The sequence below is a fragment of the Scyliorhinus canicula genome, chromosome 4 (assembly GCF_902713615.1).
Source record: "Scyliorhinus canicula chromosome 4, sScyCan1.1, whole genome shotgun sequence".
Lineage (NCBI taxonomy): Eukaryota > Metazoa > Chordata > Chondrichthyes > Carcharhiniformes > Scyliorhinidae > Scyliorhinus > Scyliorhinus canicula.
This window is the reverse complement of record NC_052149.1, coordinates 56,755,589-56,781,906: the sequence shown is the minus strand read 5'-3', so window position 1 is coordinate 56,781,906 and position 26,318 is coordinate 56,755,589. Positions and strand designations below refer to the sequence as shown.

At 41.5% G+C, this 26,318-nt stretch overlaps 1 protein-coding gene across 2 annotated transcripts in view; it reads right to left on the bottom strand.

The window, feature by feature from the left end:
- Positions 1-575: 575 nt before the first annotated feature.
- The window catches only part of agbl4 (ATP/GTP binding protein-like 4), a 1,113,401-nt gene continuing 1,087,658 nt past the window's right edge, over positions 576-26,318 (bottom strand). For both annotated transcript variants that reach the window (XM_038794298.1, XM_038794299.1), the window contains exon 13: positions 576-4,480. In XM_038794298.1, coding sequence (XP_038650226.1) covers positions 4,378-4,480 — 103 coding nt within the window. In that variant the 3' untranslated portion in view covers positions 576-4,377. The remainder of the gene's footprint in view (positions 4,481-26,318) is intronic.

Genomic DNA, 26,318 nt, shown 5'->3' with positions numbered 1-26,318 from the left:
CCATGGTGATTATTATGTCCATTTATGCAATTAAAAAGATTTGCAATGTTAATTGTTTTGAGAAATTGTGCATTTTCCTCCTTGACTATATTGCTGAACAATCCCATCCATGACAACTGTTGCACCCATAAACTGTTAACTCTTGGGAAATTAATTAATCCAAACTGGATAACTAAATTTAAGTATAAATAATCTGTTGTGCAAATCAAGCTAAAAAAGGTATTTTTATTCCGATAAACAACGAGAAGTTGTATATTTTTTTGCATTATTTAGACTACATGGCTGTATCTTTTACTAATTTTCTATGTAAAAATATATGTTAACATGTAAATTTTAGGATGTGGATTACAATGCAATTACAATTCCCTAAGGAACCTCTGGTGCAATGACTGTCATTGTATGTAAAATGGCAATTGCAATGTTTCTCCCTGTGGCTTTCGATCTAATTCAAAAAAATAACGATGATCTAAAATTCGTATATCTTTGTACCATGAATTCTTTGTACCATGAATTCTTTAGTAATTAAGTAGCACAGCACCTTATCAAATAAACATGTTTTTATTAAGTTTCTACTCATTTGTTGAAATTAGAACAGACAAATAAATTGTGAACCAGACAGCAACATTAATCATGCACATACAAACTTCACTTGCAAACAACACAAAAAAATACATATTTTCCAAAAAATGCTTGGTGTTAGTATTTCATATTCCAGTTACATTCTCTAATGCTTACTGGTATTTAGACTAAAATACGTACAAGTACAAAGATTCAAATAATGTGGCAATGACATTTAAACAGTGAAATGATTTGCCCTGCTAATCCTCTTCAATAGCATTATCCTTTCAATGGCATTGTTTGGTTGCAGGAAATGTTTGTCATTCCAAAACATTTAGGAATATAAGGAAGAGGCCAATAGAAACATTCTGTTCTACAGTCAATAGTGTAAGAGGTCAATATATTGCAGAGAAATGTTACATCAATTAAAATTTTATGAAGTGACAGGCATTTACCATATGTGTGTGTCTGTGAAATGCTGCTGATGCTGGAATCTTTTGCAGATGCATTGCAGTTTGGATAAGCAATTCAACCTATGAACCGGCCACGTGAAACAAAATTCCTGTCCATATCCAAAACAATTCATGCTTCCGTATTTAAATCTTCAAATCTAAATAAGATCATAGGCAACTCATTGAGGGAGCAACATATTAAAATACATACCACATAAATATTTTTGAAAGGTATGTCTCCCTTTCCCCACTTGGAGGTTTTTGGGCTGTTCCGGGAGGATTTGTGTAATTTGTTGATAATGATAATCTCCAGTCAAACCCAAATTAATGTTGACTACTTAGTGTCCAACCAGCTTATGGCAATTATAGTAGATGTCAGCTCACTTTTAATATAATACATCATATAGTATAAAGAAATAAATTCCAGAATCCAGGCAATTGAATTACATTTCTATTGCTTCCTTACTAATTAGAAAATTACAGAACTGCATTCATAGCAACAGATTTAGACATATATTAAAAAAGATGTTAATTATTTTATTAAATTTTACAAGCATACATATTGATTTTGAAATGCATTTGTGTGACTATTTTGTTTTTCAAAATTCATCATGCAGTGAAATGAAAGGAACAGTTGTCATGCAGATTAAATTCCACACAGTTGTTTACAGTGCCTATCATCTCGCATTTCTGATCATTTCAGCACAACAAACTTTAGATGTTACCAGTGAGTCCAACATTCATATTGGGGTTTTTTGTTCATAATGCCCTCAGCTATTTTAATTCGATAAACCACCAAGAATATTGAATTTTATTTTTTGTTGCTTTCAATAAACTGAGCTGGTGAAAATGGTCTGGGGGAACCTCTTCACAGGCAGATGTTATAAAAAAGAGATGAAGTAAAACATATTATTGATACTCTATTGCTGTTTATCAGGAAATGTGCCACAATTTCATCCTGCATAGCTCTCTTCAGCGTGATAGATTAATTGACATTCATTCATCTTGCTATCTTGGCAATTGACTAATTGGGGCCAAATTTAACTGCAGTGGAAAACAGGTAGGCAATGGGAAAAGTCGGAAGACGTTCACAGCTCATGGATTCTTGTCTGAGGGTCCGAGTCACTTGGTCAACTCATTTGCATTCTGCTGGTGAGCTATGGACACCAAGTATTAGAGGCCCCACTCCAGCTGGCTGGTTCTGGGTGGATGGAAAATTGATCTTCTCCCACACTAAACTGGTTGAGAGATATGGGGTCAGATGCTATCCCAGGGTGGGTCTTGAATGGTTTGGCAGTTGTCCAAATTTTATTTTTCTGATCATTCTAACCCCAATAAAGAGAAAATAACATTCCCCAAACTGTTTTGTGAGTGGCCTCCAGGACTGACTGTTGGTAAGGCCACTCATCACCATACTGCAATAGGTTCCATCCATTCATACTGGGAAACTGCAATTGAAGTCCTGTGATTGTGAAAAGGCAGCGATTTGCATACTTTAACTAGCTTCCTGCCTTGTGTCGGACCCGGTGGACAGGATGGGAGCAACAGCTAGGTGGCAAAAGCACCACTGCAATTTGGGGCCACTACCATTCCATTCCCAGCTGGAAGTTAAAATTCTCCCTATTAAATCAGAAAGAGGAGTGCATTTGTATTAGTGAACCAATCACTAGCAAATTTAATTAAACGGAACAGAAAAACAAACCACAGATGTTTTTCCTTATGCAGCTGCTTTCGGAGTCCATGAATTTTACCACCATTATTGTCAATGTCTGTCTTTAAATGCTGCTCAAGAAATGGAATTCAACCAAACAACGATGTAGCAATTGTTAGATCTCTTCCCCCCCGCCTCCCTCCCCCACACCAAAGATAAAGCGCATTGGTACCATATGACATTTTCCATAGCTCAATTGCGTGGTAACCCTTAGAATCAAACGCATGACCTTCTCAAAAGGTAATCTAACATATTTTCTGAATTAGCAGCTTTTACCTAATGTTAGGCACTTGTGTGGTTTGAAATTCATTGCAGCCCATCAGTTTCCTTCTTTTAAATCCTTACTGCATTTAACCTTAATTACTGGTGTCTTCTACTGCTATTCTTGCCATGAAGTTGAGATCCCCTATAAAGTTCAATATGAACTCATAGTGATATTTCTTGAACTAGTTTACAAGAAGTGCTGCTCTGCTGGGTGGAAGTCCCAGTATCTTTGATATGAAGTACTCTGCTATTATATGATATTGGTATTACAGGCAATTTGCCGAAATTAACCAAACAATGTAGGCAGGTGAGCTTCAAAGACCATGAAGCAAAGAAACACTGAATTCTTTAGTTCTAAGCCTCACATTAGAGGTTATCCTTATTCCGCAGCATGTTAGTTCACTCAATAGATTGCATTACAATGTGCTCTATTGCATAATAAAGGTAGGTTCATCACTCACTGCCCTGGAGGTTGAATTCAGCAGCTCCTCTGCACTGTCTGTGGAGGAAAGGTGTTTCCTTAGATGAAGAAAAATAATCAGCAAATCAACTTTCACTGGACTTCCAGATTAAAAGCATAAATCTGCAAATAGCAGACCTGCCTTTCATTTGGTAGGAAATATGGAGGACTACAAGGCCTCCATAAGGAGGGATATTGTGCTTTTCCTACGTAAGCAAGAGTGACAGGTGTAAAGTTTCAAAATGCAAATTAGCATCCTTACTCATGTAGTTGAATACTACATTGTCAACAAGAAGGTCACAATTTTGAATTTAGTGCTGTTACTGAGAGAAAATAATCGACAAAGAGGGATTAAAGACGAAGGAAGTCATCACCAGACTTTATCAACTGTTCAAATAGCTTATAGAACTCTGTCAAAAGCAACAATGTAAAATGTGAAAGAACAGATAAACACAAGTTATTATGACATTTTGTAGCAGAATAAATCTTTTTAAATATGGTTTTAAAAATTAAAATTTTAACAATGGAAACAATTTAAATATCGTAATTTAGAAAAATATTTTTCTCTCTCTTACTAATCCACGTCATGGAAAGGTAATTTCCATGCTTTAGCTATCATTCAATTTCCTTTCTTACAGAGCTGCAGAGATGAGAGGCACTTGTGTGGTTTGAAATTCATTGCAGCCCATCAGTTTCCTTCTTTTAAATCCTTACTGCATTTAACCTCAAACTTTCAAATCTGCAATACATAAACCATTGAGCTTCAAGAAGATGCTGATAACAAGTATTAGGAATTAAGTTTGAAGTGAATCTGATCACATGAATATTTCTTCTCTTCTGATGATATATCTGGACCCATTTTACCACATTATCCCCTTTTCATAGCTGTTTATAAGATGGTTATAATGCCTGGGAATGAAAATCCTTTCGATTTATTTTGTGTCCCTGTGCTCCACTGACTCTTTTGTCTTGCTGTTTTCTGAGTTTTCATTGCTTTGATGGTTTGTATGTCTGAGGCCAGGTGATTTTTCTCTGCTGCAAAAGGCAGGAATTATAAAAACAACATTGCATTTGAGTAGAGTAAGTTGATCAATCACAATAAAAATTTACTTTAAAGTCCGTTAGCAAATGTTAAATGAATTCCAGTGCATAGTAAACTCTGCAAAATACATGTTGACAGTAGAAAGTTATGCTTGTGTTTCATATTGGAAGAAAGTTTCACGTCGAGGAAGTTCTATTTTCTACTCACACAAAATTTGTATGACAGATACTTTGGATCAAAAGATTTATGCTGATAATTCCTGTAAAGTTACAAAATCGGCTTATTCAAACTATTCATATGGCGTAGTTACAAATCAGGACATGCTGTAAAGCAGGAGTTTGGGACTGGAATAAGAACTAGTTGCAGGCAGGACAGGAATTGTAATGCATAATGGACTGCGGTCAGAAACTGAAAGTGGAAGTAACACAGGACTGGAGTCATAATCTTGAATTGGAAGAGATACAGCAAGTTAGATACTGCACAGCTAAATCTAATATCTCAGGTGAAAATTCCAAACATATTGTAACAAAGGGGGAGAGAAACATGTATTGCACTGGCACAAAAATGCCTTCTCTGATCTGATCATGAAATGTCATCGGTGGCAGCCATAAGCAGTTTTTTGACTACGACAAATCACCCTTCAAACTGAAAGGGGTTACATTAAGATATGTGTATAGAGGTAAAACAGACTAACTGTTCCTGCTTCAAAGTGGCAAATTTTCGCATTTATATTGCTTTTACCAGAGATTGTCTAAAATACCTGTTGAGGAAATTCGAATGGTTCTACTGATAGTGTCTTATTTTAATCCTGTCAGAAGACATCCTGCCTCACCACAAACAATATAATTTACAGCCAAAAGAAATATGAGGCCATACTCCCTCTTTAAGAGGAGCCCAAATCTGAAAATCAGTGGATAACACATCTAATTGTTTGCCTTTTTTAAAATTCCCTCCCCTGCACATTGTCCTTTCTCATGCATATTCTTCAATTACATACATACAAGGAGCAAGAGTAGGTCACTCAGCCCCTTGAGCTCCTCCACCATTCAGTAAGGTCATGGGTAATCTGACTGTAACATCAAGCTCCACATTCCCACCTGAACCTTTTACCTCCTGGCGCATCAAAATCTATCCAGCTCTGCCTTAAAAATATTCAAGGACTCTGGTTCCACTGTCTTTTGAGGAAGAAAAATTCCAAAGACTCAGTATCCTCTGAGAGAAAATAATTTGCTAATCTGTTTTAAATGGGCAACCCCTTATGTTTAAACGGTGTCCCAATTTCTAGCTTCTCTCACAAGAGGAAACATCAACTCCACATCTATCCTGTCATTTTTAATCAAGTCATCATTTACTCTTCTAAACTCCCTGCTTGATATGGCTTCACAGCGCCAGGATTCCAGGTCTGATTCCCAACTTGGGTCACTCTCTGTGTCTGTACGTTCTCCCCATGTCTGCGTGGATTTCCTCCAAACGCTCCGGTTTCCTCCCACCAGTCCACAAAAATTAGCTATTAGATAATTTGGACATTCTGAATCATCCCTCTATGTACCTGAACAGGTGCCGGAATGTGGCGACTAGGGGCTTTTCACAATAACTTCATTGCACAATAGCTTCAGAGATTCCAAGATGGCGGCGGAGCACGCCGACTTTCTGCAAGCTCTCTCCCCCTGTCCCTTTTCTTTTATCTCATATCAGCATTCTGACCTACTAAAACTATTTTATGTACCATTTGTCAATGTTTTCTGTTGATTATTCTTTTGTCTCCTATGTACGTACTGTGTACGTTCCCTCGGCCACAGAAAAATATTTTTCACTGTAGTTCAGTACATGTGACAATAAATCAAATCAAATTGCAGTGTTAATGTAAGCCTACATGTGACAATAAAGATTATTAATTAATTGATGTCTTTCACATATGGAATTATCAGTGGTCACTTCACTCTGATGTCCCTCCATTCCTGTTGCTTCCACTTAACCTGGAGGCACTGTCTGGACCAGAAAGCTCTTGGGTTCATATTCCCCAGTGGCATAATAGTAATTCTCACAAAGTTTTCAATGAAATATAAGAATCTTGAACATTTTCTGATTTGTGGGTACGTTTCTAGAAGCCAATTTCAAGATTATCTAGAGAAAGCAAATTAGAAGAAATGGATGGCACTGCTATTAAAATCAGTAGTCATTTTCTTTTTACATGGAATTACATAATGTACAGCACAGAAACAGACCATTTGACCCAAAAGTTCTATGCTATTATTTATGCTTGACCCTCGCCATCTAATCAGATATTCTTACATTCCTTTCACCCTCGTGTTTATCCAGTTTCCCCTTAAATGCATCTGTGCCATTTGCGTCAACTATTCTTTGTGGTAGCGAGTTCGGCATTCTAATCTCTCTCTGAGTAAAGAACTTTCTCCTGAATTCCTATTGGATTTAGTAGTAACCATCTTATATTTATGGCTCTAGTTTTGGACTCCCCCTCCCTCCAACTACCTGTCCTGTCATATCCTTTTGATGGAATTGTATAAATTAGGATGTACATGTATATATTCTATATTAAGCCAAAGTTCACAGGGATCTTATAAACCAATTATTTTATTTAGTGTAGGTTTATAATTCTGTTCTTGAGTTTTACTACCTGAAGCAGGATTCTCTTGTCTCGACCAGTGCTTCCATGCTCGTGACCATGGAGCACAGGGACAGGGCTACCTCCCTCTAGGACTGTGCCATGTCACTCAGAGACCGACCCAGGTCACTCTCTGACTGGCTGAGGTAAATGAGTGCCAGGCCAATACACTTGATGTCCACACCATGATCTGTTGTGACTGGGCCAAGGTCTAGAGCACTGCTGCAATCTCTAGGTTTCTTTGGTACATGTCTGTATGTGACCTGGTTGCCCTTTCCTGTGCCTCAGCCACCATTCACACAGTGTGCTCCAGGTAAAGTGAGCACTTCACATAACCCAAGTGGATTCCCGTGTGTGTGGGCAGGCCATGTGCAACTCATTGCCCAGCATTCCAGACACACCTTGATGCCTGGACACTGCTTGACCATTGAGGGAGGCAACTCCATACACGCAGAAGCCAACATTTGAACACCGAGGGGATGGACACAGCTCCGGGGACATGTTAATGGCCGGAGGGTGGGTGAGTGCCACGGGAAGGGGGAGATGTCTGGAAAGAAGGGCTGAGCGTTCAGAGGTCCTCCCACACTGTGGAAAAAAATGAGAGGCATCATACTAGTTGTGCACAAGGGTGTTTATTGTTTATAATAATTCCTCACTCTCCCGATAGTGCTGCCCCCCCCCCCCAAAAAAAACCTGGTCCCCTCTCCCCCTCCCCTGGTGCCCTCAGTGATCCTCGATGTGCTTGGCTCTCCTAGTACTACCACTATGATTAGGTGTGTCCCCAGCATGCAAATCAGAGGTGGAGGCAGCCAGCTGCTTACCTCGTCCCGTGGAGTTCAATGCCCCTGGAGGGCATCCTCTGGGGGTTCTGGGACCGGAGAGCTCCGGCTCAATTGTCGACGGCACATGTACATCTGTGCCACCTTGTTCTGAGTGCTGGCTCATCAGAGGGGTGGAACTTGGGGGATTGTGGTCACCGTCGACACCTCATGGGACGCATCCAGCCAGGTGCCCCTTCCTCCCGCTCGGTGCCCTTAGGGTCCTGGGGTTCACTTTGGGATGAAGGGGCAGCTGGTTTGAGTCCCAGCTGCCCCTGCATCATCTGGCTCTGCCAGCCCTGGTAGTTCTCCGATGTCTGCATCATCGTGTTGATGCCCTCGCCGATGTTTCTCAGTGAGTATGCCATGGTCTGCAGCACCTTGGCAATACCCACCTGCAACTGGGACAAACTCCGCAGCTCCTCGGCTATGCCCCTCTGAGAGCGGGACATGTCCTGTGGAACCCCATCAAGGTCAGCCTGGTATTGGGTCATGTCACCCAGCAAGTCGTAAATTCTGCCGAGACCCTCAGCCATGGCTGTCACCAACTGCGCAACACCTTGGACACCTTAACTAATGGAGCCAATGCTGTGCACCAGGTCGCCACCCTCTGTGCCACGCATCTTAAAGTCTTGTGAAAGGCTAAAAAAGTACCTATCCCTTCGTGGAGTCACATATATTTAATAGACTGCATCCCATTAATTGTGGAACGGAGCGCTCTTATTGAGCTGATTTCATACTAGATTTCCTGCTTCATTGTTTGGCAAACTCCTAATGCCAAGAGAAATTGAAGCTTGAAGTTGACTGCAGTCAAAAATGAGGAACGATCCTGTAAGATCAAAAAGGATCAGATTTGGTTGCTGCAAGAAATGTTAGCCTATTATAATTGATATTCATTGATCCACATCCCCGTGACTTTCTGGGCAACATTATAAAAATCTCTGTTGAAATGACTCAATATATCAATTGATATCTCAATTTAAATGACAGTGTATTACATCAGTGAGTCACAATGCCAAGACAATTATTTAGTTCTGGTAACCGGTACAAAGAGAAAATATCAAAATACTTTTCAAAATAGTTCAATCATTTTACTGTGGCAGAGCTCATATTTTATAATTAATTTAAATGTTGTTCTTTAAATTAAGTTAGAATCAAAACTTCATTGCTCACTGACTCACTACTGCAGTTTATTTTGATCCGAGATAACTATGAACCTTTGATCTTGTCCCCATAGTCAGCATTTCTTGCAAATCCCTAATGCCCTTGAGAAGGCGGTGGTGGTGAGGTATCTTTGTGAACTGTTGCCATTCTAAATCAGTGTGAAGCAGTTAGATACAACCGAGTTACTTGCTTTGGCGATTTCAGAGGGGAGCTGATAGTCAATCACATTGTGCTGTGGATCTGGAGTCATATATCGGCCAGAGCAGGTAAGGATGGCCGATTTCCATGCTTGAAGGGCATTAGTGAATCAGATGGGTCTATATGACAATCCAATTTGTCTGTCTCATGCATCTCTAGACATGGGAGCTACGAAGTCAGTGTAAATCTAAGGTAGTTTCATGATCACCATTAATGAGAATAGCATTTTATTCCAGATTTTTATTAATTAATTGAATTTAAATTTCCTAGTTCTAGTGGTGAGATTCAAACTCATGTCTTCGGATCATTAATTCAGGCTTCTTGGTTACTAGTCTAGTAATGTTACTACTATGGGAACATTCCCCGGGCAAGTATGTCATAACGTGTTAATTTTGCACTTTTATTACTGACTCATCATGAAATTTTAACCAGGCAGTTTGACCTTGAATGGCCAACGCATTGTCCTGAGGAATAAATTGGTGAATGGCTATCACTTATTTTGTTTAGCTAAAACAAGTGCAATGTGTGTATGCAGGGTCCTGTTCTTTGCAGATAGAAAGAACATCTACACACATTGCACTTGTTTCAGCTAAACAAAGTAAGTGACAGCCATTCGCTGACTCATTCCTCAGGGCAATGCCTTGACCAATCAAGGTCAAACTGCCTGGTTAAAATTTCAAACAATGCTTTGCATTTAACTTGTCAGTCACCTGGTGCATTCTCTATTGCAACACTTTTATCAATCAGCGCTTTCTTCTCATAACATATAAATTGTCGTTTTCCCTTTATTAGGACATTTTGTAAGACTATCAGTATAAGTGCAAAATGAAAAGCTTCGCCATGTCCCTTTTGTTCAGCAATACTCAAAATTCTGTACTACCAAATGACTATTTGTATACCTGATTTTACTGCTTACCATTCATTTCTATACTCTAAAAGGACAACTATTCAAACCCCAAGATTCACAATCTAAAGCTTTGACACACTGACACCCTCAATGGATTTTGCATTTGAAATCACTGGAACACAACCTGGTTGCAATTTTTATGGAACTTACTATAGCACAGGAAGAGTAACAAGGTAGCACATGCCAGTGAATGTATACATACATCTTCACTATGTTGAAACCACTTTTCATTTTGTACAAGAACACATACCACAGGACCTATTTGGAGTTGGACTCGTTTCAAAACCATGACTCCCTGGGAGGAAGTCATCCTGAACATTGTTTCATATAAAAGCATGAAGGGAGCAAGAGAAACTGAGGTGATTGGCTTTGTTTAGCTTATGATTAATGCCCTTCTGCTTCTGTTACTTCTGTCCATTCTCACATAGAATCACAAAAAAGTCTCACACAAGGATTGATTTTAGAGTTCAAGGATTTCCATAGGAAGCCTTACCTATCACTTGTAGAAATCTGGAAAAGATTGGTGTGCATTCTACATATTTTCTATCCACTAAATATTATTACCAATTCTTGTTGATGGGATTCATAAATTTGGCTTTGCGGCATCTTGCTCTGCTGATATATGTTCTAGAGCAAATATTTTAGCATTTGTTCTTTCGTTGCTCTTGCAGTCACTGCTAGTAGCTTTGAAAAGACAGCATCTCAGGGCAACTTGTGTCTCTCTCAACAATATTTGAAGCAATACACTCTCACAGATCCTACAGGATGCAATATGTAAGCTTAGAAAGCTGGTATTGGGTGAGATGGGTATGCACAGGTAAGGAGTATAAAATGAGGGTGAGCAGCAGTTTACTGTCCGGAGAACCAAGTGCAACTTTTGGTTACCCCTGCACACGAAAAGCAGCATCACATTGAAATTCCACGGCCATACCATACTTCACATGAGGGAGGTGGGAGTGGAAATTTCAAAGGCACTGGTGATAATCTTCCAGTCTTTCTTAGACACAAGTGGTGCTGGAGAATTGCTGATGTTACACCCTTGTTCAAAAAGCGTGTAAGGATAATGACAGCAACTACAGGCTAGTCAGTTTGATGTCAGTGGTAGAGAACTATCTCGATACAATAGTTTGGGGAAAAATTGAGAGTCACTTAGACAGGTGCAGAATAATTCAGGAAAGCCATCATGGCTTCATTATGGGAAAATCGTGTTTAACTAACTTAACTTTTTCAGATGGGGCTTTTTCAGGTGGCAGCATAGAAGGTTGATAAGGGCAATGCTGTTGTTGTGGTGTATATGGATTTTCAAAAGGCTGTTGATACAGTGCCACACAACAGACTTGAGTGAGTGAAATTCTAACACATGGAATAAAAGGGAAAGTAGCCACTTTGATATGAAATTGGCTGAGTGACAGGGATCAGTGATAAATAATTTTCCAGATTGAAGGAAGGTTTGTAGTGGAGTTCCCCAGGAGTCAGTGTTGGGACCCTTGCTCTCCTTGATGTATATTCATGACCTCGACTGTGGTGTGCGGGGCATGATTTCAAAATTAACAGATAATGAAGTTTGGAAGTGTTGTCAACTGTGATGATGATAGTCTTGAACTTCAAAAGGACATAGACATATTGGTGGATTAGGCAGATAAGGGGTTGATGAAGTTCAATGCAGAGAAGTGTGAGATCATTCATTTTGGCAGGAAGAATGTGGAGAGGCAGTGTAAAATAAAGTGAGAGACTCTTAATGCGATGCAGGAACAAAGGGCCCTTGGTTTATATGTACATAGGTCACTGAAGGTGGCAGATATGTTGAGAGAGCAGTTAATAAAGTATGTGGTATCTTAGGTTTGATTAGTGGGGCATTGAGTACAAGGAGGTCATGTTGCACTTGCATAAGATACTAGTTAGGCCTCAGCTGGAGTACTGTATTCAGTTCTGGGCTCCATACTTCAGGAAGGATGCGAAGGCATTGGAGAGAGTACAGAGGAGTTTCACAAGAATGATTCCAGGGATAACCATCTGTAGCTATGTGGATAGATAGGAGAGATTGGGCCTGTTTTCCTTAAGAAAAGAAGGCTGAGAGGAGACTTGCTAAAGGTATTCAAGATCCTAATTGGCAAAAGGAATAGAGGTGATCTGAGGGGAAAAATATTTTCATCCAGAAAGGTTGGAAGGTTGGAGCCTGGGACAAACTTCCTGAGAGGGTGGTGGAGGCAGGTTTGATTGCGATATTCAAAATGGAATTATATTGCTATCTGAAAAGAACAGAATGTACCAGATTACAGAGTTAAGGCAGGGGAGTGGGACTCTGCAGAACTCTCTTTCAGAGAGCCAGTGCAGACTCGATGGGCCAAATGGAGTCATCCTGCACTGTAAAGATTCTGCGATTCTCTGAAATTCCGTCAAAAGGAGTGCTGGTTATGCTGATTGATGCATCAGCCTGTTTGATGCATCTGTGGTCAACATATACTGCAGAGGATTCCTCTTCTATAGATGAACTTTCTATTGACAATACTGTTCCTGTGGTGTTAACTCCTTGAAGCAAGTTGCACAGCTCTGAAACTAGCTCCTTGCTGAATCGCAGCCTCTTCCAGCTATTGTTCTTTTTCATTATTGGGTAGGTATACCAAGCCCTGCACATATGATTGGTGGCATAATAATAGATGAGAAATTTGGTTCTTATGCCTGCTGATCTCCTGGAGATGCTTCCTTTCATCTTTTACCACTTGAACCATAAAATACTGTACTTGACATGCTGCAAAATCAAACCACATCATTCATTTTAAATTGATTTGGCATCCGCCACGGGACTCAACAGCTTATACTGAGATTCCTTGTCACCTGCCGAGCCTCCATGAGAGCTCTTTTCTGTCCCTTTTTTAAGCTCTTCTGGCCATGTTAAAGTCTTGTGAAATGCTTCACTTACATTTGACTTTCTATTCGTTTTGCTCATTCAGCTCTTTTCAAAATAAATATTTCCTATAAGCTCTGTAGAGAACAATATCATTTTTTAAAGAAATGGTAAAAACAGAATATGAACAAAGAACAGCAGTGAAAGCATTTAATTTTTTCCCCATAAAACATATGCATCCTTTTAGAGATTTATCACACCAGAACAAAATTATATTGTGTCTTACTTATTTGGACTACCATTCATTTAAATATTGAAACCTGGGACTGAATTTCCCCCCACTTTCTGCCAACATTTATATGGGTAGTACTGGCTAAATCAGCCATGACCTGCCATTACGGTAGGCCTGATAATTAAAACTTCAATGAGCGATGGCAATGTCATCAAGTCAGCAGCACACCTGGGTGTGCAAGATTTAAGGGGCCACAGGCAGCCATTGCAATTTCTGCATTGAGAGAACTGAGGTGGTGTTTTTCAGCAGAAACCTGTGCAGAACATGGAAGACAGACAGGGAAAGACTGCACTCTGCTTCATCTACCTCACTGTGATGATATGATCTGCATACTCGTCTGCCATTGGGCCAGAACGTCGGCTTACCATTGGCCCTGGTCGGTCATGTGCCTCTCGACCGATTGGCCGAGAGGCTGAGTTAACCACGCCTCTATCAACGAGGTATAAATGCTCAGAAGCCTGACGATCGTTCCTTTCCACTGTAGACGATCGCCAGGCTGTGTTCTAGTTAATTAAAGCCTGACATTGGTAAATCACTCGCCTCGCGTGCAATCGAGGGTGCATCACTCACTCTGGAAGTTATGTTGTAGGCAGTGAGGACATGGGGGAAGATGTGGTTTCCAGAGATGGAGGTCAACTAGCATGTCCAATTAGGTATAGCTTAAGGTAGCTGAAAAGATCAGCAGCCAAAGTGCCATCATGAGGACCTGGATACAGTGCAGGTTGGTCTTCAATTACCTCTTGACAGCTGGCAAGGTGACTACTCTGCAATTAGCAGCTGGAGGGCATGACTTTGCATAACCTCATTTGTAGCCCTCTATACTGGAAGGCAAAAAGGAAACCTCCACAGATGAATGTGAGAGTCTTTCATCAATCACATTCATCTACACAAACAGCACTCGAACCCATCCCTGAAATACCCCTTTCATATCCTATTCCACAATGAAGTCTAACGTATGTTATTGCACCTTAAGATCTGCACACTGCACCCCTGAGAGCTCTCAACTTTTTTTTTGTGATGCAAAATTCGCTGGAGAGGTAATGAACTGGCAATCCTGATTCCAATGAAGGTGGAGACGATCTTTAGATTGGCAAGGTGGCTGCAGTCTAAGTTTTTGCAGCGGGAAGATGTGGGTGCAGAAGAGAGTAGGTGAAACCATTATCTTGGTTGAAATCTTCCACCTTCGTTTGCAGCTGGAATTTTCCAGTGTCACTGCCGTGAATGAGTTTTGGCTGGAACGCCAAATTTTCCACTCTTGCTCGCAATGGGTCCTGCCACAGGCGAGACTGGAGAATTTTGCCCATTGTCATCATTCAATCGGATTAGTGATGCTTTTGTATCAACGTGTGATTGTTTCAAACTCAACAACGTGTAATGACATAAAAACAGTACAAAGGGGATTTACTAACTGAGGTGTTTTCTTTCCTTCTGGGGGTAGTGTTGGAGGCACAACTGTAGTGGCATTAGGATGCAGTGCAAACTTCAGAGGAAGCAGCACTCTGAGGGTGCACCGTCACAAGAGGTGCGTACTTTTCATCACCTAGTGCAGAAACACTCATCTCAATGGGGCTTTAGTGTGCATAAAACAAAGGGCACAAGGTGAGCAGGAACAGATGGTGAAGGCAGTGATAGCTGTCTTCCCATCGGAGAACTAAGGACAGCTCTAGGTCTACTTAGCTCTACAGAGATGTTGAACCTCAGGGGTTATATACAAAGTGCTCGTGGAGCAGCAAGGAGAGATGTGTGGGCATCTAGTTTTCCAGAAGGTGGAGGAGACCTTTCATGACCTGAGTGAGCCTCAGGCACATGAGTGCATGACCTCTTCCACTGAAAGAATGGCAACCTCATAGAGTCATATGCAGCAAGAAAATGAGTGGACGCAGGGCCAGCAAAATGGGTTCTGCATTATGGGCTGGATTTTGTTTACCAATTGCAGGTCCCGTCAGTGGCAGCAGAAGTTAGTGCTGCTTCCACTCGAGCATCATGTGCCTGGCTGCACGCAATCACACGGCAGGTTGCCAATTAACTTCCTAGAGGCCACCCAATTATCAAACAAGCCTGGTCAATGAAGTCTATGTCACCTAACTGAAAGGCAGGTGCTGGCACTATATTTAAAGGGTTTCCAGCCCTGCATACAGTGCTGCCTTGTTGCTTATGATTGCCTCAACAACATTGATAAAGAGCTGTCCAACCGAATTGAAGATCCACAAGAGAAGAGGAAGCGTGCTGAAACCAATAGGGGTTGAGAGAGATGGGGTGGGGTGGGGTGGGGTGGGGGGATATCATAGACCGATCCAGAGGGCAGCAAAATGTACATATAGTTAGTCGAATGAAGGACAAAACAAACCTCTGTAAAAAAAAAGCAAATTAGTGCTGGCAAGAAAAACGTAATGTATATTAGCAACAACTGTTTATAAATATGAGAAACGCCAATAAAAAGATTTTCAAAAAAAACCAAAGATTGAAGATCCCTGCACCCCTCCATCTGAGCTGATGTTCCCAGCACTTTTTGACCAGAACAGAATATTCTGAATGGAGTTCTGTTCTTCAGCAGAGCAGAAGACCGCTGCACCCATCTGTGATGATATGTACAATCTAAGGAGAGTAAAGAGTTAACAAGATGATGTTCATGTATATCTAGATGGCATCATTGAGTAGTCTACTAAAAGACTACGTCTCTAAGCATTCTGGCAGAAGCTGACGGAGAAGCTGATGGAGAAGGATAGTGTGAGGTTGAGTTAGAGTGTAGGTTGTATTAGAGAGAGATAATTACTTACTATAACATAGATTCAATACTATCATTTTGCTAGTTGTTACTCAGTAGAGTGTGCGAACCATTTCAAGTAGTGTAAAACAATCTAGCTTTGGTTTAAACATATAGCTGTTCTTTGTAATCACTACGACTTTGACTATCTTGGAGAACAATACAAGGAACATCACACCGTCCATCCGAACTGGAGAGCCTTGCACCGTTCAGTCTGAACTGAAAGTCTAAGGAGTTGACCAGAAACCTACTGCCACCATGGAAGAGGGTGGCCCTGCAAATTAGAGATGCCCTCCAACAGTTTCTCCTCCAGGCTGCAAGGGCAAGGTGGGAAGGCCTCTTCCCAAAGGACAGCAGGAAGATACTGTCCTTCCTGATCAAGCAAGCTTGGATGGTGTTTGCAAAGGAGGTCAGCAGCTATGAGGTAATTCCCCGAATGTAGGTGCTTTGCCACAACGGGTCAATGATCTCGTTCCCTCTCCCAAAGTCAGTCCTCCATATGGCTTTCCTGTTCGAGGCTTCCATGTGGCAAAGCAAGACAGTGCGCTTGATGGGGTGGGAATTAGAACCCAGGCAGAAAGGAGGCATTTGAATATCCTTTCAGACGCCTGGCTGCATCTTGGCGAGAGGCAGCCAACCATCTTTGCTAACCCCCATCATGTCCCTGGAGAGTCAATATTTCGAAGAGGAAGCAATCCTGAGCCCCCATCATGGGCAAAGGGGCTGTCATATTGCATAAGTGTTGTGCTAGTCTTCATGAAGAAACTAACAGCATTGCCACTTCTGCTTGCAGTAGAAATGGTCACAATAACAAGCCAAAGGCAAAAACTGGTGGAGACCTCCCTGACCTTTGTGTTCTGAGTCCACATCCCTTGCATTCAAACCTTTCATCATCAGTGTGATATAGTAATGGGAGATTGGGAGATTCAGCAAATGTCCTCATTCATCTCTGGAATTATGCAGATGCAAAGAACCTCATTGCCACTTGTAAATGGAAGATGATATGTCTGCGACCACTTGCATGAGAGCAGTGGCCTTCACAGGCACCGTTATTTTGAGAGGGACATGATTCTGACCTTTTGCCTCTGTACCCTGTGACGAATGTTGTCATCATTCTCCTGGTCCTTGGCCAAATTCTCTGTGCGTTCCAGTGCATGTGGGAATATTGCTTAGCGCAGCTGCTGCTCATCCAGCTGCTGATGGTTCACCTGTGGCAATGCAAGACACTGTGCTTGATGGGGTGGGAATGAGAATCCAGATAGCAAGGGGGTGGGTCTCACAATTGTTCCTCTTCAGAATTGGTGGAACCCATCAACCTGGAGTCTCAAATACACAAGAATCTTCAGCCCAGTGAAAGTGGCAGGTAATGCTGCAGGAAGCTTCAGCAATGTCTTTCTCCCCAGTATTATCACTTGCAGCAACCTGTTCAAACTACTTCTGGGATGGCAAGCCTCTGCCTATGGCATTGCTGCTTCCCACCCTTTATGATACTGAGTGCATATCAGTTTTAAGCCTCAATGACATCCCGCTGTGCTCTCGTTTCCTCGGAATTAGCAAGTTCCAGACACTGAATAGGTCCTGTGTTCTTCTGAAAAATTCCATTGCCCTCAGAAAATTGCTGGTTACTGCCTCATTAGCTTTCCGCCCCTGCTGGTCTGGATGCTGACAGCACACACAAGTCACCACTGGAAAAAGCAGGAGGTAGGCAGAAACATTTTCTCGACTGCGCCTCCACCTCCAGGGACCTGGGAAAATTTCCCCACCACTGAAAGCATAGAAGCAAAGTTACAAATTATATCTCATCTGACGGTGAGCAGAGAGGTGACTTTCATTGCTACCTTTAAGATTATTATTCGCATTGAAATGGACTGCAGCAGGCATAAAAAATCCTTGCTTTCAAAGGCACTAATGAGCATAGGAATCCAATTAAGACATTCGAGATCGTTATATCCAATAATATAGGTAATGAAATGTTGGTAACTAATGTCCTGTGAGTTCGAGTTTCACTGGTAAGCGTCTTTAACCTAACCTCATCAATTCATCCCTTCCTCCCCCTTCTCTAAATAGCACAAGAAGAAAAGGATTTCCATTGTGCAAATATTTTCCCAAACCAAAACGTATAAGTATCCTTTGCTGACTATAAAAGGGAAGGGAACTACTTGATGAAGCTCCAGAGCTCAAACTAAATAAATCACTGTTCAGAGTGACAGCTGTATCAAAGATGGTCTCCATTATGCAATGTCTGTCTCAGATATATCTTTGTGATACTCACACCAGCACTATATAGTGGCTGATATTCCTAATATTGAATTTGAGGTGCTAAATTTAAAAAGAATGTACGGATTGCCAGGCTACCAATTACACAGGAGGGGTTGCTAAGATTTGTTGGTAATCAGGGCGATTTATGGGAAGTGAACATTTGATAGACATCTTTTGGAGGATTGATGTTGTGTTGGTAAGCCATCTTACCCCACTTTTCTCTTTGCACTAATTCAAAATCCGTTGAATGGGAATGGTATCAAAGAGAAATCCAGTCTCATTTCTTCCTACAGATTTAGCAAAATTAGCATTTGTTTCCAGAATGTTAGTAAACTGTATACTCGAGTAAGATTTAGTCAATTTTACATGTAAGACACCAATGCTTATGTGATTTATGGCTTCCATTTTATTTTTAATACAGTGCTGCTCTGGGAAATATTTGCACTATGAATTAATGTTTAAAATCATTTACTTACATCTGTAAAATGAAGCAATTTATTTGAACGAAACAAGTATCTATTCCGGATTAGCATAGTTGTTATAATTATCATGGAATCCCTACAGTGCAGAAGGAGGCCATTTGGCCATCGAGTCTGCACCTGCCCTTGGAAAGAGCACCCTACTTAAGCTCACACCTCCACCCTATCCCTGTACCCCAGCAACCCTACCCAATCTTTTTGACACCAAGGGGCAATTTATCATGGCCAATCCGCCTAACCTGCACAGGTTAGGACTATGGAAAAAAAAACGGAGCACCTGGAGGAAACTCACACAGGCATGGGGAGAAAGTGCAAACTCCCCACAGTCACCTGAGGCTGTAATTGAACCCGGGACTCTGGAGCTGTGAGGCAGCAGTGCTAACCACTGTGCCACCCAGATTAGAGATAGAACTAATTAGCAACAGGACTAAAATTCTAATTTGTTTCTTTTATGTATTGTGATGTAAAGCATCTCTGTGTCAGTGGGCAACATGACATGCTGTGGTGTCACCAGATATATTCAAAAGTTTCTCCCTCTCTTCCATCTGCAACTATCATGAAGCAACACCTATCTCAATAAAATGGTTAGTTAATTAACCCGCAATTCATTACTGTCTACAAAGTAAGGCATCCAAAAACATAACAGTAAAGAAAAAGACCAGCAACAAAGGAGGTTTTCCAGAAAGATCTTTAACGAAAACTGGCAAGGAGGTGTCTTTTACCGACAGAAAACAGAAGAAATAAAGAGAAAATGCTTGAAAAACTCAGTAGGTCTGGCAGCATCTGTAGGGAGAGGAAAGAGCTAAAGTTTTGAGTCCAGATGACCGACCCTTTGTCAAAGCTATAAAACAGAGAAAGTGGGAAATATTTATACTGTGGAGTGAGAATGAAAGATGAGCCATAGCCACAGAAACCCAGGGAAACGGATTGCTAATACCACTGAAACCAAGGGAAAGAGTGCCAATGGCAGTCCCCAGAGAGAACAAAAGGTGTGAAAGGACAAACAACAGAGAAACTAACATCAGAAGGTAAACTGACAGATGTAGATGTGGGGGGAGGGGGAAGCAAAGGGGAGAAAGGGGAAGGAAAGGTGGATAAGATGGGAGGGGGGGGGGGTTAAATATATATAAAGAAAGACAAGAGAGAAATGGTAAAAGACAGTTAAAATGAAATGGGATGAAAACAAATGGATCGAGGTGGGATAGAGCTAATCATCTGAAGTAGTTGAATTTGATGTTGAGACGGGAAGGCTGTAGCATGCCTAACCGTAAGATGAGATGTTGTTCCTCCAATTTCCATTGAGCTTCACTGGAACATTGCAGCAAGCCAAGGACAGACATGTGGGCATGGGAGCAGGGTATTGTGGAAAAATGGCAAGCAATGGAAAGGTCCGGGTCCTGAATGCACACAGACCGAAGGTGCTCAGCAAAGCGATCACCCAGTCTGCGATTGGTCTCTCCGATATAGACACCACATTTGGAGCAGCGAATGCAATAGATCAGATTGAAAGAGGTACAAGCGAAATGCTGCTTAACCTGGAATGAGTGTTTTGGGCCTGGGATGTTAAGCATGGAAGAGGTAAAGGGGCAGGGATTACACCTTCTGTGGTTGCATGGGAAGGTACCAAGGGTGATGGGAGAGGTGTTGGGTATGGTGGAGGAGTAGACTAGATCATCTCGGAGGGAATGGTCTCTGCGGAATACTGACAGAGGGAGTGAAGGGAAGATGTGTCTGGTGGTGGCATCACGCTGGAGTTGGCGAAAATGGCAGAGGAATGGCTGGTGGGGTGAAATGTGAAAACGAGGGGAACTCTATCCTTGTTCTGGGAGGGAAGGGAGGGGGTGAGGGTAGTGGCGCGGGAGATGGACCGCACACTGTTGAGGGCCCTTTCAACAACTGTAGGTGGGAAATCACGGTTGAGGAAGAAGGAACACATTTTTGAAGCACCATTTTGGAAAGTGGCATCATTGGAACAAATGCGACGGAGGCGAAGGAGCTGAGAGAAAGGAATGGAGTCCTTACAGGGTGTAGGGTGTGAAGAGCTGTAGTCCAGATAGCTGTGGGAGTCAGTGGGCTTGTAGCGGATATTAGTAGATAGTCTATTGCCGGAAATGGAGACAGAAAGATTAAGGAAGGGAAGGAAAGTGTCTGAGATGGACCAGGTGAAAGTGATGGAGGGGTAGAAACTGGAAGCGTAGTTGATGAATTTTTCCAGGTCCGGATGAGAGCATGAAGCGGCACCAAAATGGTCATCAATGTACCGGTAAAGGAGTTGTGGGAGGGGACCTGGGTAGGCTGGAACAAGGAATATTACACATACTCCATAAAAAGGCAAGCGTAGCTAGGACACATGAAGGTACCCAACCTTTGATTTGGAGAAAATGGAATGAGTTAAATGAGAAGTTGTTGACAGATAGAACAAGTTCAGTCAGGCGGAGGAGAGTGGTGGTGATTGCCCAGGCCTATTTTTGAGAAGGAAGCGAAGAGCTCTCAGGCCATCCTGGTGTGGGATGGAGGTGTAAAGAGATTGCACATCCACGGTGAATAGGATGTGGTTAGGGCCCGCGAACTGGAAGCTGTCAATATGACGCAGGGTATCAGAGGAATCCCAGATGTAGGTGGGGAGGGAATGGACTGGAAGAGTAAGGATGGAGTCAAGATAAGAGGAAATAAGTTTGGTGGGGCAGGAGCATGCTGACACAATGGGCCTGCTGAAACAGTCTTAGTTAGAAGAAATAATTCCTCGAACTTCGGGGATCACGTCACCATCATTAAAAAAGTGTGGTAAATTTTGCTTTCGGGGTGTTTTTGAATGCCTACTTATCTGGAATGTATCAGGATTTGTCAGTCAAACTGATTGATGGTCTGCATCTCAGCCAAAGCTGAAAACGGGTTATTATTATTTGCTGCGGGTGAATATTGACTTTTAGCTTGATCAAAGCACTCTGGACTGTTACATATTTTTCAATTGATGCAATCTCAAGGCGACTCGGAGAATTTGGAGCATGAGAAAAGTAACCATTGGTTAAAATACCGCTCAATAAAAAAAAATCAGTGAACTCAAAATTCCTTCAAAAACGAGCGAGTAGTGTCAAGACAGGAAGACAAGACAAATAACACAAATTAAATTTGGATGGGAAAAAGAAAAAAGATGGTAGGAAGTTGAAAGAAAGTACTATGACCCAGGAATCAGTACAGCAGTGACAGGCAAAGGCAGCAACACAGAGGCGTTAAAGAAAATGTGGAAGCATGGAATACTTACAAAGACAGATTTGCGTGTTATCTGGCTGCAAACAATGTACCAAATGAATTTAAAGTAGCCACTTTCCTAAGCGTAGTAGGGTGCAAAACCTTTACATCGCTTCAGAGCGTAGTCCATCCTGAGAAGTGTAGTAGAAAAACCTACGAGGAACTGACCAGGATTCTTGAAAATAATTCCTTGCTTGAACAACTAATAATTGCTGAGAGATTCCGATTTGATCGACGGAGCCAAGAAGCGGCGGAATTTTATCATAATTCGTAGCAATATTGGGAAGGTTAGCAAAGAACTGAGAGTTTGGCTTGACCCTTGAAGACACTCTGCGAGACAGGCTTGTTTGTGGTCTTTGAAATGAAGCAATTCAAAGAAGATTGCTCACTGAACGCTCTTTAACACTAAATCTTGTTGTTTAGATCGCAGTGTTCATCGAATTGGCCATGAAAGGAGCTTCCCAACTTGGAGCTGGAGCCAAAATACACAAGATGGGGAAGGACAGGAAGAAATCTCTTAAAATGTAAGCATACAAACATGTGCTCAGGTTGGGTACTCTCCACATGAATGTTGGAATAGAGAAAATAAATGTCGAAGCTGTGGCAAGAAAGGCCACACTTTCATGTTTGACACGACAGACTTCTCAAACCCCAAAAGTATACAAACGCAAGAACACATTAAAAATAAATTTTAATCTACAAAATATCTGATCTCAAAATTTCCAAGATGATACCAGACTAGAGAAAATCCAAGAACTTCAACTCGGGTATCCTATCCATGAAAGAGGATACGCATAGGTTCTGAGTTTATACAAAGTTAGACGGATAAGAAATAAAGATGGACAGAGATACGGGAGCGGCTGTATCACTTCCCCGAGAAAGCATACACAATCAAAAGCTTAAACATTTACCACTAAAACCTTCAAACACAATCCTGCGAATTTATACAGAGGAGGTGATTCCACTGCAGGGATATATCATGGTTCAAGTAGAAGCTAATGGTCAATCAGCAGAATTGTGTCTGCACATAGTAAAGGGAATCTTCCAGCAATCTTTGGAAGAGCATGGATACACAAAATCAAGCTAACCTGGGGAGCAGTTAACCAATTGATTGATAGCAAGAACAGTCCACAAAAACTTCTGGAGAAGTGTAGGAAAGTGTTCTAGAATACACCAGGATCTACAAGAAAGCTCACAATCAACACTAGATGTTTCAAGGCAAGAACTGTGGCCTATGCAATTAAACCAAAGGTGGAAGTGGAATAAGAAAAATTAGTCAAGGATGGAGTAATTGATTTAGCGATTGGACAGCCCCAATCATTCCTCAAATTAAATCTGATGGCTCTGTACGAATCTGAAGGACTTTAATATGATGTTGAATCCAGGACTGTTTGTTGACTAGTATCCTTGACCATTAATCGAGGACCTATCCTCTGGATTGTTTGGTGGTCAGCAGTTCAATAAGATAGACTTTTTCCAAGCATACTTTCAGATGAGCATGGCATCTGAGTCACAAGGGATTGTTCCAGTATAGGCGCCTACCGCTCAGAATAACATCAGCACCAGCCATATTCCTGAAATCAATGGACCAAATCTTAAGTGGCCTCAACGGTGTCCAGTGTTATTTGGACAATATTCTAATCACATGCAAAAATGAATAGGAACATTTACAAAACTTAAAAGAAAAATTGGAGCATCTAAAGAAGTACAAACTCCACGTGAAGAAAGAAAAATGTGAATTTTTCAAATCATCCGTCAGTTCTGTATGTCACATAATATATAGCCTCCTTAAAGAACCTAATAAAATGACAAGTAATCCTAAATGCACCAAGACCACAGAACGTGACACAGCTGCGATTATTTTTAGGACTACTCAATTATTACAGATAGTTCAACTCAAACCTTGCAACACTACTAAAGCCACTTCACACCTTATTGTGTGCTAGCCAACAATAGAATTTGACAAGAGTGTTCAAGTGTGTACAAAGGAGTTAATGACATGCTCAAGCATTATCTGTAATAATGTGAGGTATTTGTTAACTTTAACCCAGAGTTAAAAATTCAACTAGCATGTGATGCATCGCCCCATGCAGTGGGTGCTGTTGTATCTCACATTATGGCAACTGGGGAGGAGCGACCAATAGTGTTCACATCAGTAATGTTATCAAGCATGAAACACAATTATCCACAACTCAAAAGAAATGCTTAGCATAATTTTTGACGTAGAACAATTTCACCAGTACCTGTATGGCAGGTGATTTACTTTGTTGACCGACCACAGGCCGTTGACAACAATGTTTGGTCCATACCAGGGAATTCCAATATTAGTTGCTGGCCATCTACAAAGATGGGTGTTGATACTATCCACTAAATTATGATATCAAATATTGGAGATCAGACACCATGCCAATGCAGATGCCTTCTCGAGATTTCCACTTCAGGACAAAACCAAACCACAAGACAGCTGCATCAACATTTGATACTTTTCCCAGGTAGAGAATGTCCCAATAACATCGTCTCAGGTTTAATGATCCAGGAATGATCCGGTAATGGAGAGCATCATGGACATAGTCTTAAGAGGAACATCACTGGACAAACAAAAAAGGAATTCTGGATTCAGACCTTAATGAAGGAACTTGAATTAGCTGTCCAAAATGGAGTATTACTCTGGGGCATCAAGGTGATCATCCCTCCATGCTTATGAAGCTGAAGCCTGGATCAACTGCACAAAGGTCATCCAGAAGTAGTGGGGATGAAAGAGTTCCAAAAAGCTATTTTAGCTGGCTGGGACTTGACACACGAATAGACGAAAAAGCAAGGCAATGTCAGTTATGCGCCAAAATACAAAATATTCCACCTGTGCAACCTGTGGCACTGACCAAGGCAACTCTGGCAGAGGATACATATCGAAGCCTTAATGTTTCTTGTCCTAGTAGACGTGCATTCAAAATGACCCGAAGTCAGGATGATGAAATATATAACAAACCATAAAGGAGCTGGACGAGTTATTTGCAAGACTTCGACAGCCCGAACAACTGGTTAGCGATAATGGGACGCAATTCACAACTCAGGAATTTGTGGATTACTTGAAGAATAATGGGATCATGCAGCACATAAGAACTGCCCCATATCATCTGCCCAGTAACGGACTGGCAGAGAGGCTAGTACAATTACTGAAACATGCCATTAAAGCGTCAAAAGACCCAGGAGAGTAAACAATTTTCTCATGTCCTATCGGAGCATTGCTCGTGAGACAATGCAGAATTTGTCGGTTATGTTATTCCTTTTTTGTATAAATTTAGAGTGCCCAGTTCATTTTTTCCAATTAAGGGCCAATTTAGCATGGTCAATCCACCTACCCTGCGCATCTTTGGGCTTTGGGGGTGAAACCCATGCCACATGGGAGAATGTGTAAAATCCACACGTACAGTGACCCAGAGCTGGGATCGAACCTCCGACCTCGGCGCCGTGAGGCAACAGTGCTAACCACTGCCCCACCGTGCTGCCCTGCTATGTTATTCTTAAGAAGGAAATTAAGAACCAAATTCATCTACTTATACCACTTGACACCACTCCAACAGGAGAGCAACAACAACAAGCACAAGTTACACACCATGAACAAACACCAAAACCAAGAGTTTGAGACAATGCAAACGGGTTTTAGTGAGAAATAACTACAAGCGAAATAACCTGCAACCATTCTAGCTAAGACAGGGCCAGTTTCTTACGGAGTGCAACGTTTTTTTCTTTAATAAATTTAGAGTACCCAATTATTTTTTTATCCAATTAAGGGCAACTTAGTGTGGGCAATCCACCTTGTTGGGTTGTGGGGGTGACACTCACGCAGACACGGGAAGAATGTGCAATCTCCACACGGACAGTGACCCAGGGCCGGGATCAAACCCAGGTCCTCGGCGGTGTGAGGCAGCAGTGCTAACAACTGCCACTGTGCTGCCTACATAGTGCAACTTGATGACTAGAGAATATATGGCAGAGATACATGGATCAAATCTTCATTTCAAAAAGTGAAAAGGGAATCAGGAAGGCTTATGTCAGACACCCAAGGTTGTGAAATTCCTAAAGCAAAGAATACTCTAAAACCAAGTTCAGGTTATACTCCAATAGATCAACCAACGTCCCTGGAGCCTGAAGACAAAGCAACTTCACAATATGAAGTAGCTGATATTCATGAAGAACAGGCTATCGAGGATATCAAAGATAAGACTCTGGAAC